General features: G+C 33.8%; 1 protein-coding gene and 1 pseudogene across 1 annotated transcript in view; one reads left to right on the forward strand and one right to left on the reverse strand.

The window, feature by feature from the left end:
- The window catches only part of LOC125818921 (RNA exonuclease 4-like), an 84,767-nt gene that overhangs the window by 12,824 nt on the left and 51,871 nt on the right, over positions 1-20,072 (forward strand). The window contains exon 6 of the mRNA XM_049498435.1: positions 1,474-1,554. Coding sequence (XP_049354392.1) covers positions 1,474-1,554 — 81 coding nt within the window. The remainder of the gene's footprint in view (positions 1-1,473; positions 1,555-20,072) is intronic.
- Positions 3,245-10,487, reverse strand: LOC125818912 (WD40 repeat-containing protein HOS15-like; annotated as a pseudogene).

Below are 20,072 nucleotides of genomic sequence, written 5' to 3' on the forward strand. Positions count from 1 at the left end.
TAACAAACATTGCAAATCATTTGAATCACTAAGGGAGCACATTGCTGGTAAGTTGTTCTGCTTGGACAATGAATGATCTTTAGGTGTAAATGATCTCTAAGTTTTCTTTTTACTTTAATTATTTAGGTCCGTTGGCCAAAGTGAGTTGCTCAAGCGTCTTTGCTGAACGAGGCTGCATTTTGTGTCTGAAAATCTGTAGCAGCATGGACTCTCTCAACGAGCATAAGGAAACATGTCGTCTTACCACTCCTCAACCCATTGTGAGTTGATGAATTTTCTTTCCTCGATGCATTCGCAAGAATCAGTTACACTTAGGATACTCCAGATGTATGTTTAGTTGCTGGAATGTGTATGTATAATTGTTGCAGGAGACAGTGGAGATGCATCGTTCAGCAGACAAAATGATCAACATAAGAGGTAAGGAAGTAGTCGCCATAGGTTGTGTAATGGTTGGAGGTGGTTGGTCACAAGAACTTTGCGCAAGGGTATGCCTAGTTGACGAAGATGAGAAGATTATTTTTCAGACTTATGTTCTACCTCCGACTCCTGTGGCTAATTATAGGTATCTGCTGGCAAATGAACATATCTATTTAATTATAGTGTAAGCTGACGCTTTTTGTATCGCACCTTTTCATACTTCCTCATCATTGTGTGCCAGGTATGAAATTACTGGTATAACAGAAAAAAATCTACAAAATGCCATGCCTTGGGATGAAGTCCGGGAGAGAATTCCACAGATTCTCTACAGCGGAGAGCCAATTGGTAGAGTACTTGTGGGCCATAACCTTGAGACAAACCTGCGTTGCTTGAAGTTGTCGTATCTTGATCATCTTCAGAGGTAATTTTATTTTTATTTTTCTTTTTCTTTCTAATAAATGAAAATCATTTTCTAGGAACCTTAAAACATGTATTATGTCCAGATCACGGGATTGGCTTGTATTATGTGTATCCATTCACTGTCATGCATCAACATGAATGGTCAAGGTGCACACAATTTGGCCTGGCAGCACAGGCTATTAAAAAGAAAAAAGAAAAAGAGAGTAGCTTATAGTTGACTATTGTTGTGGGTGGAACATTTATGCTTATTAGGTGAAAGTAGGTTTGCTCTTGAGGATGGACTTAATCAGGTACTTATGTCAAGGAGAATGGTATTTTTCCAAGGCCTTTGCCACATTTTTTTATTTACTCATTTAGGTAAGGCGTGAAATAGCACTCTTTGTTGCACCTACAATTTCCGCCCCTTTAGCTCGTTGATCTGCGAGCATGTACAATAGTTCCCATTGCAGCTTATGTTGAGTTCTCTTGTATATAAGAGATGAAGATGAAAGTAAGAATTATCATATCAATTGTTCACATTCTCTGTATTTGTCTGTCAAGTTGGGTAAATAGAGACGCTATCTGTGTGTATGTCTTGGAGATCTTTTGTACATGAGATGCATTCCTCTATTCATGTCTTGCCTTTGTTCTATGCAGAGATACTGCAACATACCAGCCCCTGATGAAGACCAACTTTTTCAGCCATTCTCTGAAATATCTAACCAAGACTTATCTAGGGCAAGTTACTTGCTTACTCTCATGTTTTCTTTACTTCTAATTTTATCTTCTCTTGTATTTTTGTCGGTCAAGTTTATCCATTATATTCTTATTGTGCGTTGTACTTTAAAATGTTCAGTCACTGTTGTTTCCTTGTAAGCTTGAATTGGTGACTGGCTTAGTAGTTATTTGCTTCAACTGTGTTTATTACACTTGTGTGCTATGCTGACCGAAACTTTTGGCCCAAACAGATATGACATCCAAGTTGGTTTCCATGATCCTTACCAAGATGCAGTGTCTGCGATGCGGTTGTACAAGAGGATGTGCTCGCAGGACCACCCAATGGTTAGGGTATCAAATTCACCAGGTCAACGCTTTATCGGTTGCTCTGATCCATGGACATCCGTGGCACACGAGAGAATGACAATAGAGGAGCTCTTAGCAATATCCAGAGCAAACTATGAATGTTGGTGTCTTGATTCACAGGAATCCAATTATTGAATATACATTTGATCTGATAAAACTTCTAGCTCCAAGTGCGCGGACACTAGAGCAAGAATGTGGCATTTACTTAATTAGGCCTGTGAGGCTTCTGCTGCTGGATATACATTTCATGTTTTTACTTGGTAAAAGTTACTTTATCTGCCCTCCATCCTTGTAGGACTCTTCTAGTTTGATGCTGAGGGAGAATTGCTTGATTTTGTTATTACACTTTACAGGTGTTTAGATGATCTTGAATCCCTTATAGCTGTTGAATGTATTAAACTACAGGAGGATAGCTAATTGAGGGAAAGAGAAGGGCATTAAGTTTCAGCAGTATGCATGCGAGGCATTATTTACCATTTGGGCTGCATATCACTCTAGTTAATAAAATAAACGTGTTATTAACCTGCTCAAATCTAAACAGATTGGGTGGATTATGATTTTTTGAGACGATTTTACCACTTCTAGCTACAATCTATAGGTGTCAGATGTCTTGTCTAATCACCTCTCTCGTTGATATTCTTTGATGATCTCTATTAAGAGATAAGAAGGAGTTGCTTTGATGGATTCGTAGTGTCATTCAAGTAAGCCACTCTTTGTCTGTGCAGTTGTATCCTCTCCTCTAAATAATTTCCAATTTCTTGCTCTCCATGTGTGGTATATTCCAGCTCCTCATATAGTTCCTTTTTATAGTATTTCCAGGTTAAGCATTGCGTCACCTTTCTATTATACCCGATCAGTTCTCAAGTTGTGTCTTCACTTTTGCTGTCTAAGAATAGATGCAACTTGAATATCAACTGGTATTTAAGAGAAACATTTAGTTAGACTATCAACCCGAAGTACCACAACTTAAGTAAGAGGAACAACTATACTAGCAGTACCGCAACCTTAAGTTTAGATCAATGCCATAATGATTTAGTAAGGTCCCAATCTGGGTAACCAGACACTAGGTGAAACCAGAAAAGCGCTTATCTACCATGTGACTTTAGTTTGAGCCTCAATTGTTCTGCATTTCTAAAAGGCATAGTTTCTAAACAGGTTCCCCTCACATCCCCACCCAAATAAAAGGACTAGGTATATAGGTATCGATAGTTCAATTGAGTACGAGTGACCAAACCCCATAATACTCAAGCCTATCATTTGAAGATTATAAAGTGTAATTTTAGTAAGAGTGCCTTAATATCTCCTGTGTCCGTTCCAAGTACTAGACATAATGAGTTAACATCCATTACCTGTGACCGTTCAAGCTGTGAAGAAGACGCCCTAGTTCAACATCCCATAACGGCACGGTAGAGTCAAATGAAGCACTACACAGACATACAATAAAACATAGCCAATAAGCTCAAAGAACTAACCTTACATTAAATCAGCGCACACGATGGTTAAAGTGAAACTGTATCTCTCTGGATTATTTTTACTCGCAAGGGGATTACGCCACTACGGGCTAGATCACAATTATTCCAAATTTTGAAACTCAACTCTTTGGGCTTGAAAGTTCGTTGGGGCTTTTGAGCCCCGCTTCAAAGCTTAAGTGCGCCTTTAACATATAACTGGTACTCTTCTACGTAAAGAATTGGAACTTTGAACAAAATTTATATAGAATAATGTAACTACGAAGTAGCAGGCACCATGCTTCACTACCCCCTAAAATTGCTATATGGTACAGAAGATTGATTCAACTAGAAGCCTTAAGTGCAAACAGAGCAGGGGCTTGAAAGGACAACAAAAATAGGGTCATATAAAATGGAATGGAGGGAGTATCTTCTTATAAATAGTGAAAACTCACTGTCTGGCAAAATATAGAACCTTTATCGCTTAGGTATGAAAAATGATCCAATCATAATCTACGACACTGATGTTAAAGAATACTGTAAACATGACCGGTAGTAATAGATAGAATACCTTGCCAGCAACAACTGCTTATTCGGATTGCTTGTACCAGCGCCAGTTGGACTCCATTTGATGGTATATATCTCCTAACAAAAACATATTAGTCAGCAGCTGATGTCTGATTTAATTAAATGAATCTTGCAAAAATAGATACTTTGCGATGTTCTCTGAAATCATGCAAGCAGACATCCTGTTTCATGCTCCATATCTGCACAGAAACAATAAGCATAATTTCTTGGAAACAACACATTCAAAGTCCTAACGCAGGAAAAGTTGAAGCTAAAATTCAACTTTCTCTGTAATTTGTTGACTTCCTTAAATGGTATCATCAGAGCGTGAAGCCAGCAAGGAACCTGAGGGGTCCCACTTGATAGCATTTATTCCATTCTGCAATGGCAAAGTAAGCAACCCTTTAAGACTATTCACATCCATGATCCAATCAAGCATAACATGCTAAGTTTCAGTGTTGAACTAGTAATTCAATTTGCACTGGACCACACCTGATGTCCTGAGAAAGTTTTGATTGGTTTGTTCTCTCCAACTTTACAAACCTATAGCATGTTATCAGCGGAGCTGATCGCGAAAGAATCATAGTTTCGCCAAGCAACATCAAGCAATGGACCTGTGTGGGGTTGGATAACAACAGTGAGAACATAAGCAAAATCAATCTTTACTCAGATATGAGGTAAACTATAAAGAATAATTGAGACAGAACACCTGAATGAAAATCAAATTGCTGCTTCGATTCTCCAGACTTCACATTTCAAACAACGGCAGTTGTATCAATACTACTGCTAAGGAGATAATCACCTTTCTTGTTCCACTTCAAAGAGATGATTGGCCCTTTATGTTTGTTAAGAGTACTAACCAATTCCCCCGGATGAAAAGTCAGTAAGAGAAAAAAAGACATGAAAAGTGGTGGCAATTTATACATTCAATCTTCAAAACAAGTTTTTCCTCCATGCTCCTTACCAGATCGTTTCCAGATTCTTGCTTGGCCATCGTAACAACCTGTTGCAAGCAGGGTACCCTCGCTCTGTACAAGAAAAAGTCATATAAACAAGATCAAATAAAAACAAGAATGTAACCACAAGCAATGCAGTCAAGTTATGTAACATCCTTGTTTTTCTGAGTTGCTTGACTTTCCAAATGCTTCAAACCAAAACATTTGGAGGCCTCCTTCGAATGGTAGAATTACATGGACCATCTCCAATAGTCCAAATTCTAGCACTGGAGTCTCCAGACCTAATGTGATATTACACATGGTTAGCTATAAGAGACAACTACTCTCAACCTTTTAACTAAGAGAAAAAAAACAAAAGTACGATTATGAACATCAGTTGATTCATAGACGAGAGCAAAAAGGAAAGAAATGGTACCAATGCTTACCAGATGCAAGCAATATAATGACCCTTCTCAACTCCAACCACAGACAAAAACCTAGCATGAGTTAAGAAACAAGAAATAATTGTAATGTTAATATAGAATACATAAAACAAAATCTATATATTAGATCACCTATTGAGAAATAATGGCGAACCTTAGATGTATGTCCTTCCAAAACCATTACATCACTCCTTTCTCTGTCCTATTCACACTCTTTTTCCTTCTGTTGTTTCTCCGTCTCCCTTTCTCTTGCAGGTTCTTGTTTGTGGTCAGCATTCACCTTATCCTTCCTCCTAGGTTTATCTTTCTGAAGTTTTTGCTTTTTGTATTTTATTATTTTTTGCAGCTCATATACGTTCTTTGTAATGAGATCCAAAGGCTTGTCTTCATCCATATTGGTATCATCCTGCATTCCGTAGTTATTATTGGTTAGTTCAAAGTTATAAAAACATCTAATCTTCAAATAGAAAAATTAGAATATCAAAATGTCTGCCTTACATTGCTCAAATTTGTTTCCAGTACAAGATACCAAATACCCTTTTGCACAAATTTAATAAGAGCATCAGGAGGAACTAGATGTCCATACATTGTGCTCTGAAAATTTTTATGGTGGTTGAGGGATAAGTATGAGGTGGCATACAAAAGTTGTGTGAGGCTGCTTTCATAATTTGACAAATGGATTCTTGGGTCCCATTTCCAGAAAAAATGGGCCAAAGTTCCTTCTCTCCCTTTTTTTTTCTTCAGGAAAATACTTTATTGCATTACTTTAAAATATGTTTCAGATGTCCATAAGACACCATTGCATCAGTTACAACACAACTTGGGAAGGCGAAATCCCAAGAAATCCTACTTATACATGAAATAGAAATTTTTGCTAGATTATGAGCTAATACATTCCATGTTTGAGGAATATATATAATCTCAATTTCTTCAAAAGACTTATCAATCGCCAGACATCCTCGCAAATGGTCTCTATTTCCCAAGATGTTATCAAATTCTTTTGCAACATTTGTATGAAATTCTTTGCATCTGACAGTATGTGAACCTTTGACCAACCACTTTGTAGTGCTCTTTCAACAGCTTCCAGAATTGCTAGTGCTTCAGCAGTTATGGCCTTCCCTACAAATTGAATAGGGGTACCAAAGGCATGAAGCAAATGACCATAGCTATCTATAACCGCCATTCCAATGCTTGCTTTGTCCTTCTCCCTTTGTAGACCTGCATCTGTGAAAACAAAAACCCCATCTCGGGCCAAAGTAATAGTTACATCATAAATCTTGTTTGGTATAGGATTCACAACTACCGAATTTTTCACAACATCGTCATATTCATGTAAATCAAATAAAGCCTTATTTACTACGTCATTAGGTTCATATGTACCACCATTAAATCATTATAAATTTCTCGCTTTCCACATTTTCCATAAAAGAGAGACACTCAATCTTAGTAGCTCAATAGATTCTGGATATTGACATGTATTACAAAATAAGTCATTCCGCCATATTGCAAAATTCATAACATTTTAGTTTCTACATTAGGCCAGTTAATGGGGGCCAGCTTCCATACTAGTTGTGCTTTTGGGGAACTGAAAAGCATATGATCAACCGTTTCAGTTTCTAAGACATAGACCCTACAAACGTCACAATTGTGATGCAATCTCTTAGAAATATTCGCACTAACAGGAAGGACATTAAGAATGCATTTTCTAAGGAAATGTTTGTATTTGTTTTTTATTTATTTTAAGTGACCATAAGGAAGTCCAAAAAGATTTTGGGAAAGATTGACCACTGGCTTGAGGTTTTTCAGTTCTAGGGTCAGTACTATTAGGTAGGCTTTTTGCTAGATGATAACAAGATCTTACCTCAAACTTTCCTGAATTTGTATAATGCCAGATAGCTTTATCAATTTCCAGTGCTAGATATTGGGATAGACAAAATAGAGTTGATATCATTAGGGCAAAAATGGTGATGAAGATCTTGAATATTCCATATATGATGGTGTTGATCTATAAGGTTGCTTACCCTCAACTGTGGATTTATTTGTGTATGTCCTTGTAGGGGTTTGAAACCAATCGAATTAGGAATCCAAAGATCACTCCAAACCTTAATGTTTTCTCCATCTCCTACTCTCCATCGAATTCCTTGTTGCAACAAATCTCGTCCCCAGATAATACTTTTCCAAATTCAAGAACTTGCCGAGGGACATCCTGCACTTAAGAAAGAAGTATTCGGAAAATATTTACTTTTTAGCATCCTCTGAAGCAAAGAATCCTCTTGGTTAAAATCCTCCACACAAGTTTTGCCAATAGGGCCTTGTTAAATAGTTTCAAATCTCAAAAACCAAGGCCCCCTTTGGACTTTGCCTCACAAAGTTTCTGCCATTTTTCATAGTGCATTGTCCTTTTCCCCTCATTTTTTCCGCACCAAAAATCAGAAAAAATGGTAGTAATCTCCTTTCCTAAGTTATTTGGAAATTGAAAACATGATAATGCATATGAAGGAATAGCAGAAAGTACTGACTTCAACATGACTTCTTTGCCTGCAGGGCATAAGAAACTATTCTTCCAACCCTTTATCTTAGTTTTAACTCGTTCTTTGATAAACTCAAGCATTTTCTTCTTTGATCTTCCAACTACCGCAGGTAATCCTAGATAAAGTCCCAAATTATCTCTATATATTTGTCCTATCTCCACTATAATATTATCTTTTTCTTCCTCGATAGTATTTTTGCTAAAATATATTGCAGATTTTTCAAAATTAACTTTCTGTCCTGAGCAAAGTTCATAAGTTCTTAGAATTTCAAAACAAAATACCGCACTTTGAGTATTAGCTGAACAAAATAAAAAGGAGTCATCAACAAAGAAAAGATGATTTACCGTAGGACCGCCCCTTCTTAGGCTTATTCCACATAACTCTCCTTGCTCCTCAGCTTGGTTCAAAAGCTTGGAAAGTCCTTCAACACATAATATGAACAATTATGGGGATAAAGGGTCACCTTGTCTTAGTCCTTTACTAGGTGACATGTCTCCCTTACTTTTTAACTTTTTCCCATTATTCAACTTTTCAACTTCTTGTTTTTTTACCATTATTTCAAATTTTGCTATTTTTCTTTATCTTTAAATAATTTAAAAGTATGAAATTTAGCCTAATTCATCATACTCCTAACATTTAGTATTATTTTTCTATCCTATATAAATTATCTAAATTACTAAAAATAATTATTAAAATTATTTATCAATTAACAAAATTAAACTATAATTTTTTTATTTTAATTACCCTAACAATTAATTCTTTTTGAAAGTATAAACAAAATTTGTAAAATTGTAAAAAAATATAAAGAGTAAATTAATAAATTATCATTTTTATTAATAATTTCTGAAAGAGCGTGTAAAAAAGTAAAATAACTAATACGAAAAAAAGTAGTATAAAATTAATTTTTTTTCTTCTCGATAATTTCATAATTTTCTAGTTTCGTAAACACTTAAATGTATCAAATATTCTCCAATAAGAATATAACAGAAAGACTATCTAACAAATAATTACATAAGTTTTGTTACTATTTTCATGTAACCCAAAATCGAAAATCATCCATAAACTCCTCAATTATATGATATATATTTATTCTTGAAATTCAAGCTATGTGAAATTTAATTAATTTTTTCAAAATATTCTTTTATTATTATATTAGCATGATAAGAATTGCAACTTATAGTGTTTGTTCAAAAATATAACCTTCTCACTAAGTTACAATTCCACCAAAAAATATTATTAGTTGCAATTCGTATCATGTTAATATAATAAAAAAAATATTTTATAGCTTGAATTTTGAGAGAAAAAAAAAATTAATAGAGAGAGTAAAATGAGGAAAAAAATCAATTACTTATATTTTGATTTTGTTGATTTACAAGTAATTTTAAATAACTATTTATTTTTTTCCTTTAAATAATACAATTGATTTTGAATGAGGTTAAGAACACAAATCTTAATCTAGCTATTTTAAAATACGTAATTATTTGACTTTAAATCTAAATTAATATTAAATTTTTATTCTATTTGATTTTTAACAAATGAATTATCAAAACAATAAAGAAAATAAATTACACATTTAGGATTTACTATTGTTTATTGAAGAATTGGAGAAATAATGCGCAAAAGAGATAATGAAATACTACTTTTAGGATATTATTTTTTTATTGTGTAATGAAATATATTAAATTTTTAATAAATTACAAAGTACTCTACATATAGGGGGTAAATAAAAGGTGAGTGGAGGAGTGAGAAAAGAAATGAAAAAGTTATAAAGACATGGGATCTATAAATTTTTATCTATTAAAATAATTCCTCACACAACTATGACATGGTGTGCCTCAACCACCATAAACATTTTCTTCTGCTCTTATTGATCCTAGCCTTGTATCCAAAATTAAATGTTGAATGTGTGAATCCTGAAAAATTATACTAGCAAAACCAGTAGACCGATTAGATACTATTGTACTAGTCCATCACAATTAAAGTCAAGGTGTCCTATTAGCAAATCATATTCAATGAAGCAACCACTTGTATTAAATTATCTAAAAATGTAGAGATTGATACAAAATCTAAATGAGAAGTTTAAATTTGGTAATATATCACAAACACATTCAATTCACTGAATTCAAAATTTATTCTTTTAGTTGGTGAATGGATCAAACCTATTTAACTCAGATGAACTCATAAACTAAATGATGAAAATTATTTATGTCCTTAGCCACTATCATACTTTGAGGTTGAGAGACTGTTTTCGATAGATTCTTGGCTCATAAGAACACTTATGGTTATAGAAAAATGTTTACTTTGTAGAATTTAACATCATCTAGCGCCCTTGCTTGAACTGTCTAGTGGTATAAATTCAAACAAAAAAACATCATCTAACAACATCAACATACCCAGGGGTATGTGGGGAGGTTAGTGTATACGTAAACCTTAATCCCTACCTTGTGCAGATAGAGGATCTAGTTTTCAAACTCGAATCCTCTCGGCTCAAGTAAAGCATATCAAGGCAATTAAACTCGGATTTAGGACATTTCAGAATAGAAACACATCATCAATTAAACTTGGATAGATGGATTAAGGTCTGAAGAAGAGAATCAAATTACCCGATTCATTGAGGTATCAGAAAACAATGTAATTGTGGAAGTCAAGGCTTAAAGAGGCCATTGCTGTGAATTGTTGGCGGCTTAAACTAAACAAGCAAATGGATTAATACTACATCCTCTCACATATATTGTCGCGCTCCGAGCCTACACCCTGGACGTGGCCGGTAGTCAAGAATCATTGTTGTTCCTCAAGTGAACCCTTGGCCTGGCTCACTGCTCAGCGGAAGACTTGCTCAACAAAACAAGACTTCAATTTGTAAAGATTAACTCAAAAATCTCAACAATAGATAAACTCAAAAAATTTTGAAAATATTTAACTAGCCATAAGAAGGAAACTCAAGTCTCAAAACATTAACAAGGGAATGGGAAAATACTCCTCAACTAATATTGTTTGTGAAGCCTCTAATAACTATAATAGATATCGGGACAAGACCCATGACATCTTAACAAAAACTGGAATAAAATAAATGTGGAACCCTCCGGAAGTAAGGAGAACACCAAAGCTGGCTGAAACGCAAGTGGTACCAATGAAGCGCCCGCTGATGACCCTGTACACCTGTATCTGCATCATAAAACGATGCAGGTTGAATGACGTCAATACATTGAATGTAGGAGCATGCAAGGGGAAACTAAAACATAAGCACTGAATTGATAACCTGGGAAGACGTACTCACCTCATCTCAACCCAACTCAATATGAAAGCAACAATAAGAGATGCAATATTTGATACATTATAAAGCAAGAGATATACTCAATGATGTATAAAAATATAATAAAATACTCTTCATTCTTAATTGGGAGATTCTCTAACCGATAACCATCACTATGAGCTATGTGTTGATATAGCGTCTCACCCACGCTGCCAGAACTGTCATATACCTTGCCGGGGTATAGAAAGCCTCAACTAAGTGGATCCACTAAGCTCTTCTTAAAAGCAATAAGGAATCATCTAAAATGTATGACCCTTTACCCATGTAGGCATACATGGTGTATGAGGATTTTGAGTTGTCTGTACTCATCCCCGTATTGGTGCTCAATACAACTCCCAATAATGTATAACTCATGCTCATATGCTTAAAATATAACTCTTTCTCAATTGAGATAATTACTCAAAGATCCTCTTAAAAGAGGTGATGATTAGGACTCCTCATAAACTCATTTAAAAATCAAGGTTTCTTTTGTTTAAATGTAAAAGTGTTACACTTTGGAATACTTAGTTCCCTTCATCCTTATTTGAAACATAAAAGTCAATTCTCCTCATTCTCAAATTCATTTACTCAAGTCTTACATCAAGTTGTAGATAATTGCAAAAGATTTCTCAAAAATGAATCAAAAGGACTTCCTTGAACTTTACTCTTAAATTTACCTTGATTTGAAATGTGAAGTTAAGAGCTATGATTAGAATATAGTATCTCTCAACGATTTATGACGACTTAGATAGTTAGTATTAAGAAGAGAGTGAAGACATGATTTGAAGAACACTGGCGCAACGCGGAGAGGGGATTAAATTTTTGGTCGAGAAAAGATTTTCAAGACAGAGGACTGTGTATCCTCTCCGCGACGCGGAGAGGGGGGTGATGTGAAAAATTTCAAGCGTCTCCGCGACGTGGCCCTAGACTCAAATATTTGGCTGGTTTCTTTCTTCCTCTTCCAAACTCACATTAATTCAACACCCAATGCAGTTTCATTGAAATCTCAGCCAGATTTTATCAATAAACACGAACCCAATGCAATTTAATTAACATCTCACTCAAATTCTATAAACAAACACCACCCATTCGCAAGACCCTCACCTCAAGAATTCAAAACCTCCATTGCTAAGGAATGGAGTTAAAACTAAAGAACTTTAAAAAAAAACTCAATCAATCAACTTCAAGAGGAATTCAAGGATAGAAATTACATGATTGGCGTGAGGGCGAACAAACCCAACACTATGAAAGCTTACATACCTCGGAAAACACTTGTTCTTGGTGAAATCCCCAAGTTCTTGAAAGAATGCTTGAAACCCTTCTCCTTTTTCCTCTTGAGCTTGCTTTAAAATCCACGCTTTTGGAATGCCAAAATTAAATTAGAGTCTAATTAGACCCTTAACTTGGGTGGGTAAAACGTAGGTAGGCCTTTAGAAGTAAGGAAAAGACCAAAATACCCTTTCCTAAAATGGATGAAAAGTCTTAACTAGAGAGGCTCCACTTAAACAGGCATAACTTCTTACTCCTAGCTTGGAATTTAGCAAACTCACTGACATTGGAAAGAGAACTCAAAGATCTTTGATTTGATACTTTATGAGCTACCTAAATCTTCATGTGCTAAAAGTTATGGTCCTTTGAAGTTGACCCAAAATTAAAAACTAACCGAAGTTCGAGGTGTTACATATATATAGAGGGAAAATATGGATAAGTGTGAGTTCCAAAAAGGCATTTCAAATGAGTTGAATTACTAAACTACCCTTCAAACTCCAACAAAAAAAATGTTTTCTAAAAACTTTAATCAGACAATGTAATAACTTGAATCAGTAAATTTTTTTATCAAGACCTAAAAGGCTAAAACAATATGATACCATCTCTAGGGAGTCATTTTGAGTTGCATATCTCGAGTTTCAAATTTTCCTTATATATTTCTATCATAATTTTCTCTTCGAGACAAATTTAGAATTTAATTGAGATGTTTAATTAAATTTGATAGTAAATCCCAACACATTCAATTTAATGGATTTGAAATTCAGTATTTATATTATTTTAGAGGATGAATCGAGCAAACCTATTTAATTCAAATGAATCGATAAATAATTAAACGAAAAAAGTAGTTTGTGTCCTATATTTACACTAACTCATATTAATTTACTATAGTTTAAGTAAAAACATTAAGGTGATAATTTGAGTTAATTAACTATAATTTAGTGATAAAATGGTAAATGAAAACACATCTCAATGTTCGTTTTATTAATGTAAACATCAAAAATGGATATATTTTTAATTACCTAAGCTATATACTAGATTCTCCAAGGGTTGCGTATTGGTCGGTTTAATTAGGTATTAAAGTTTAGCAGTTCAATTTATTAATCAATGATTTGTATATATGCTTAAATTTTATAGAATCATTAAAATTTCAATTTACCAGTTGTTGATTATTACTGGTTTAACCACTAAAATTTTACATTAAAAAAAGATCAATGAAAAGTACTTACTAGAAATAAGGTAGCAAACCAAATGGACCACATTGCATGCATATGAGTTGTTAGATTATATATTGCTCAAGAACATAGACAAAATAATCGATTTGGGCCCTATTACAATAATGGTAAGTGAGAATTTTGGGATATATGAAACATTAGGATTGGAATGGTGTTCGTTCCAAAAAGGCATTTTAAATGACTTGTTAAATGACTAAACTTCCCTTCACGCTCCACCAAAAAATATTTCTTTTTAAAACGTTAACACCTGGTTAAAACAAATATTATGTTGCCAAGAGTTGAATCCTTACATTTGTTTAATCATATCTGGCTACATTCTATTACCAGTTGACACCATTTTGGAAAATTTTCTAAAAGGTTGCGACTTTTCTAATAAGGCACAATAAACATATGATCATACTACCCTTTGTGGAGGGTTCCTCACATTTTTAAACACTCAATTTAGTATATATTTTATTTATTTATTTATATTCTATTTAAATCAAACATCTGTTCACATTGAAGGTTGTGACTTTTCCGTAGGGTTGTGACTTTTTCATAGAGTTGTGATTTTTTCAATGAGTTGCGACCTTTCCGAAGGGTTATTTACTGATAAAGCACAATAAGCACTTGTTCATATCGCCCTTTGTTAGCTATAAATGTAGGAGTTTCCTCATATTTTAAACTGCGAATTTCTAAGTTTTCTATTCTTCTCTTCTTAAAAAACTCTACATATGTTGAGTGAGTTTCAAAGTTCAATTAAATTTGAACACCCCCTAACTTGAATATTCAATTACTACAATATCCAAACTAAAAACACTCAATTCAGTATATCTTGTTTATTTATATTTATATTTAGTTATACTATATTAAAAGTAGAACTCCAACAATACAATAATAACTAAGCAATGAATTATACAGGAGGGAATATAATGTATATTAAAGAGGTGTAGTTAAGAGATTTTAAGAATGACTTTTGTTTCTTTACATATCAAAACTAATTTTCAAATGAGAAAAAAAAGTCATAAAGAAGAAGAGGAGGAGGAGGAGGAGGAGGAGGAGAAGAAGGAGGAGAAGGAGGAGGAGAAGGAGAAGGAGAAGGGGAAGGAGAAGGAGAAGAAATGTAATTGGAGGCCATAAAGAGGTGTCACATCACCTTATCTAAATTTAGCTTTATATTATAACCAGATATAGATGTATTTAGATATTGATTTCACAACTTTCAATATACACACAATTAGTAATCATAAGAAAATTTACATCCATTATTCGTAGGAACTTATACTTTATTAGTCCATTTATAATCGTTTACTTAAATTTTTGGTTCAATAATATTAACATCATATGAAAAAAATGGTGCACTACATAGTTTGACATTCATGTGCAACGCACGTGCGTCAAAACTAGTTAAATAACAAAAGTGCCAATTAAAGTAAATCTCCTATATTCATTGGTTTGATGTGAATACACATAAGTTTTTACCCCTACAAACAATTTTCTGTCAAACTTTTATTTTCTAGTTAAAATGGTTAGTTTGAATGTTATTTTGTTTTTTTCCTAAAATAATAGCTAGTCAAAGTTCAACATTACTCTGATCCTATCCTCTATAATCCAATCCATCAAACACTATTTAAAGGAAAAAACTAATTAATTTATGAGATTTTAGTATTGGGATACACTTCATTTGTATAATTAATAACTACCTATTAATCCAGTCACCCTATCCCCTCTACCCCCACCCCCACTATATATACCCTACTCTCCTCACAAGTCTTTACCAAGTAAATGCTAGGCCCTACCTCCCCCTACCACCCCACTATACATATATACTTTTTACTTTCTATTGCCAGTATCCTTCATTTCCTCTATCTCATATACTTGACTGATTTTATTCAGTGGAAAAAATGAAGAAAAAGGGTAAGATTAAGCATCGATATTGGAATCCTGAAGAAGACAAGCAACTGCAGAAGCTAATAGAGAAATATGGAGCAGAGCACTGGTCTGTAATCTGTCAATTGATTCCAAATCAATCTGGAAAATCATGTAGGCTCAGGTGGTGTGATCAACCTTCTCCTCAAATTGATGATCAACCTTTTACTCCGGAAGAAGATGATACTATTATCAAAGCTTATGCCAAATTCAGTAATCAATGGGCTTTGATAGCCCATTTGTTATTGGGTCAAACTAATAACACGACAAAAAATTATTGGAAGTTCACCCTAAAACGAAAGCACCCTTACATGTCAGAAGATTTGACATTCTAAAATCCTCAACCGTTGTTGAAGAGATCGCTCAGTGTCAGGACGAGTACAAATCCAGGTAGTTTATGTGAATCTGACTTGAGCAATTTAGATTTTTCAAAGTTCCCTCAGTTGTTTCATTATCCTCCTGTTGCCCCACCCGGTAGAATTTTGCCTCTTTCAGTAATTTCACCAATAATGTCTAATCCATCAACATCTCTGAGTCTATTTGAATCTGATTTGAGCATTTTGGGTTTTTTCTAGGTTCCCTCAGTTGTGTCTTTATCCGCCCATTACCTCATTAGGTGGAATTTTGCCTCTTTCACCAATTTCACCAGTAATGTCAGATCCATCAACATCTTTGAGTCTCTCTTTACCTAGATTCAGATCTAGGAATAATTTGAATTGGGTGAACCAAATTGAGCAAGTAGTTCAATTGACACCTATATTGTCCTCTGAACCCACTATAAATGAGTCTCTCTTTACCCAGAATCAAATCTAGCAATAATTTGAATAGGTAAATCAAACTGAGCAAGTAGTTGATTTGGCATCTAAACCTACTACATCTCTGAGTCTCTCTTTACTCGGATCCAAATCTAGTGACAATTTGAATCGAGTAAACCGAATCGAGCAAGTAGTTGAATTGGCACCAGTATTGACATTTGAACACACTCCATCAATTTTTATGCTCTATGTTTCAATAATTCATAATTGGAGAAATTATTATTGAGCTCAAATTTTCTTATAGTTTTGCAAGATATGGTACGAAAAGAAGTTAAAATTATATGTCAGAGTTTGAGAATGGAAGGGGTTCAATGAAAACAAAAGCAATAAAGAATGTCATGGTTAATAACATTGGTGTCTTCAAAGATTGAGTAAATATTGAATAAGGAGAAGTAAAATGGAGAAATCATAATTATTATTTTCTTTAAACGTTAGTTGTTGTTTTTATAGTATCTCACTAGATTTTAGGATGAATGTATGAAAAAAAAAGAAGAGAAAACATATTTATATTCATAAGAAAAGTAGGGAAAGCAACCCAACCAAACACCCTCACCCACCCCTACCTCCACCCCACCCAAAAAAGGGAAGAGTAACGTGTGATTTTTTGTTTTCAAGAAAAGTGTGAGTATTCTTCTCCCTTTTGGACTGGGAAGAAATCTCTATAAATAGGGGTTTTCTAACCTAGAAAAAGAATTAGTTTTCTATTTGATAATTTCCCACCCAAGTATTGAGAGAGTTCGGATGTGAACTTGGAATCATTGTAGAAGACTACAAAGTTGTTGTCTATCTTGTGGATTCACATGACGGTCTTTCTAATTTGTGGATTCGTTTGAAGGTATCTGCTCACGCTTCAAGAGGTAATTCTTTAATTAAATTTCAGCAAGTTTATGTGTTCTAGCATAAACGATTTGATTATCTATTATTCATGTAAGAAGTATAATTCTGGTATGCTTCCGTTGTGCATATAGTTTTCCAACATTTTATTTCGAAATAATTTAGTTTATCTTACCATTAAAAGATGATTTACAGTCATACACATGTGTTAATACCCAATTAAGTTTAATTAATTATATAAGACAAATTAAAATATATTAAAAGACTTATTTTAATAAATAATTAAAAAGACAATAAATATTAGTTATAATCTAAAAGGAGGTGAAGTTAGTAGCTTAAATAAATTAAAGGTGGAAAGACTTATTAGGGTTGCCATCAATTTCTTCTTGTATGTGAGTTAATTCTCAAGTTCTATCTCATTTATATATCAATTGATGAAATCAAAGATGCAAGTTGGGCATTCGTAAGAGTTGTTAATAAATTTAAAAATAGACAAGTGAGTGAGACTTTCTTTTATTAGGATGTTCAACTTGATTCTGAAGGGTGTATAGATAACTTTTTATGGAAAGATGGTCAACTCCGGATTGACTACAATATTTGATGATGTCATGTTTTTTGATATCATATATTGAACGAACAAGTATTCTATGATTTATAAATCATTTATTGTAATAAATCTTCATTGACATAATATATTTTTTTATTGTGTTTTTCTATTTGAATCTTTCAATGGTTATTCTTGATATTCTTAAAGTCAATGGAAAGTATTACTCCACATATTATAATTAACCAAGCTCGAGCAATGACAATTTCTATCAGAGAAATGATGCCGAGCATCAGACATAGATTGTGTCAATATCACATAGCTAATAATGCCCCATCTCATGATTTGAGTTCACTTAAAAATGACAAGGGTTCTTTAAATCTTGAAAAATGCATGTCTTAATGTGATTCTATTATTGAATTTGAAGAAACATGAAAGATGATGCTTATAATGTACAATTTAAAAGAACGTGGTTGGCTGAATAATTTTTACTATATTTGACACATGTGGTCAACAACTTTTAATAATGTTGTGTTTAGTGCTAGATGAAAAGTGACTTCTCAAAGTAAAAGTACTAATCCCATACTAAATGAACTTGGACATCCAAGCACTTATTTGCATATTTGAATAGTTGATTGTGAGAAAAAATTACTGACTAAGTAGCGGTTGAACGAAGAATCGGAAGACCTCAACTGTAAACAAGGTAAGCCTACACTTTATGTTAAACATTATCCAACTTTAAAACAGGTTTTGCAATCTATACTCATAAGATTCATAACAAGTTTGAGAGAGAGTTTTTCAAAGGAGGTGACATGTTCTAATGTTTTTTTGAGACACAATGTGATGGTCAAGTATCTAAATATGAAATAAGGATGCATAGCTTAAGCAAAACATGATTTGTTGAGTTCAATCCCACAATTTTACAATGTGACATGCACTTGCAAAACAATATATTGAATATATGTATATCATATGTGCACATTGTCTACTGATTCTTTCTTCCAAAATAAATTATGTGCAATTCTTCAAACAAAAATAATGGAGAAGTTCAGAGAGCTCACCCCTTTAGATTCAGGTACATACAAATCTTCATTATCAATAGATATTGTTTATGGCATATATTTACAAATATTATGTAGGTGCTCGTTGTCCTGTTTATTTTTAATTTAAAAAGTGAGATTAAATATTAATATAAAAAGCATCTCAATGTATAAAATACTTTACGATAGGAGGGTTAGAAAAGAACCATAGCTAAGAAATGTGATGCAAATAATCTATCTAGTGTAAGAGTTGATTAATTAATTTTCAAAGTTCATTTTGCGCATTTAGGGGTCAATTTACAGGAATTATTCTCACTGCCCCCCGCCCCCCATCCCCACCCAAATAAAAGGAATAGGTATATATTGAATACTAGTAAACAAACCACATAATACTTGAGCATGTATTTGACAGTTAAAAAGGGTAATTTTATTAAGAGTCCTTATTCATCTCATGTGTCCAAGTAAACATAATAAGTTCACATCCGTTACATGTGTCCGTTCAAGTTGTAAAGAAGACGCCCTTGTTCAACATCCCATAGCTTCACAGTAGAGTCGAATGAAGCACTACCCGTTGGCTTCATTCGGCTCTACTGTGAAGCTATGGGATGCTGAACAAGGGCGTCTTCTTTACAGCTTGAACGGACACATGTAACGGATGTGAAGTCATTTTGTCTACTTGGACACATGAGATAAATAAGGACTCTTAATAAAATTACCTTTTTTAACTATCAAATACAGGCTCAAGTATTATGTGGTTTGTTTACTCGTATTCAATTGAACTATTGATACATATATACCTATTCCTTTTATTTGGGTGGGGATGTGAGGGGAGGGGAGTGAGAATAAGTTAACTGTATCGTTCTTGTTGAATGTTTTTCTTTTTTTACTGAGTAGGTTCTCTTCCATTTTGAATCCAGGGAGTTGTTTACTCTGTTGAATTTAGTTTGAACGAGGAATACACACACGAAAAATTGTTCAGAAGTCATATCACCAAAATATTTATGGGCTAACACACACGAAAAACTAAGAGAATCGCCTGATTCCTATAATTGACGCCTAAATTGCCAAAATAGAAAAAGAAGAAACAAACTACTTTGTGTCTACAGACATTTATTTAAACTTTTTAAACTCCAAAGAGTCGATTGATTCTTAGTTGTTTTTGCCGCGGATGCGGAAGGCCATCCTAACAATAAGGTCTTCCCTGTCTTGGGAAAGGGTCCTCCCCTTTTCTTCCAGGGTTTGAATGTGGTTAAGGAGTTGTTGAATGCATTGTTCCACCGGGTCTAGAAAAATATCAGGCACATGCTCTAAAAAG

Source organism: Solanum verrucosum, unplaced genomic scaffold (genome assembly GCF_900185275.1).
Source record: "Solanum verrucosum unplaced genomic scaffold, falcon-dt-bn FXZP01000267.1, whole genome shotgun sequence".
In the NCBI taxonomy this organism is placed as follows: domain Eukaryota; kingdom Viridiplantae; phylum Streptophyta; class Magnoliopsida; order Solanales; family Solanaceae; genus Solanum; species Solanum verrucosum.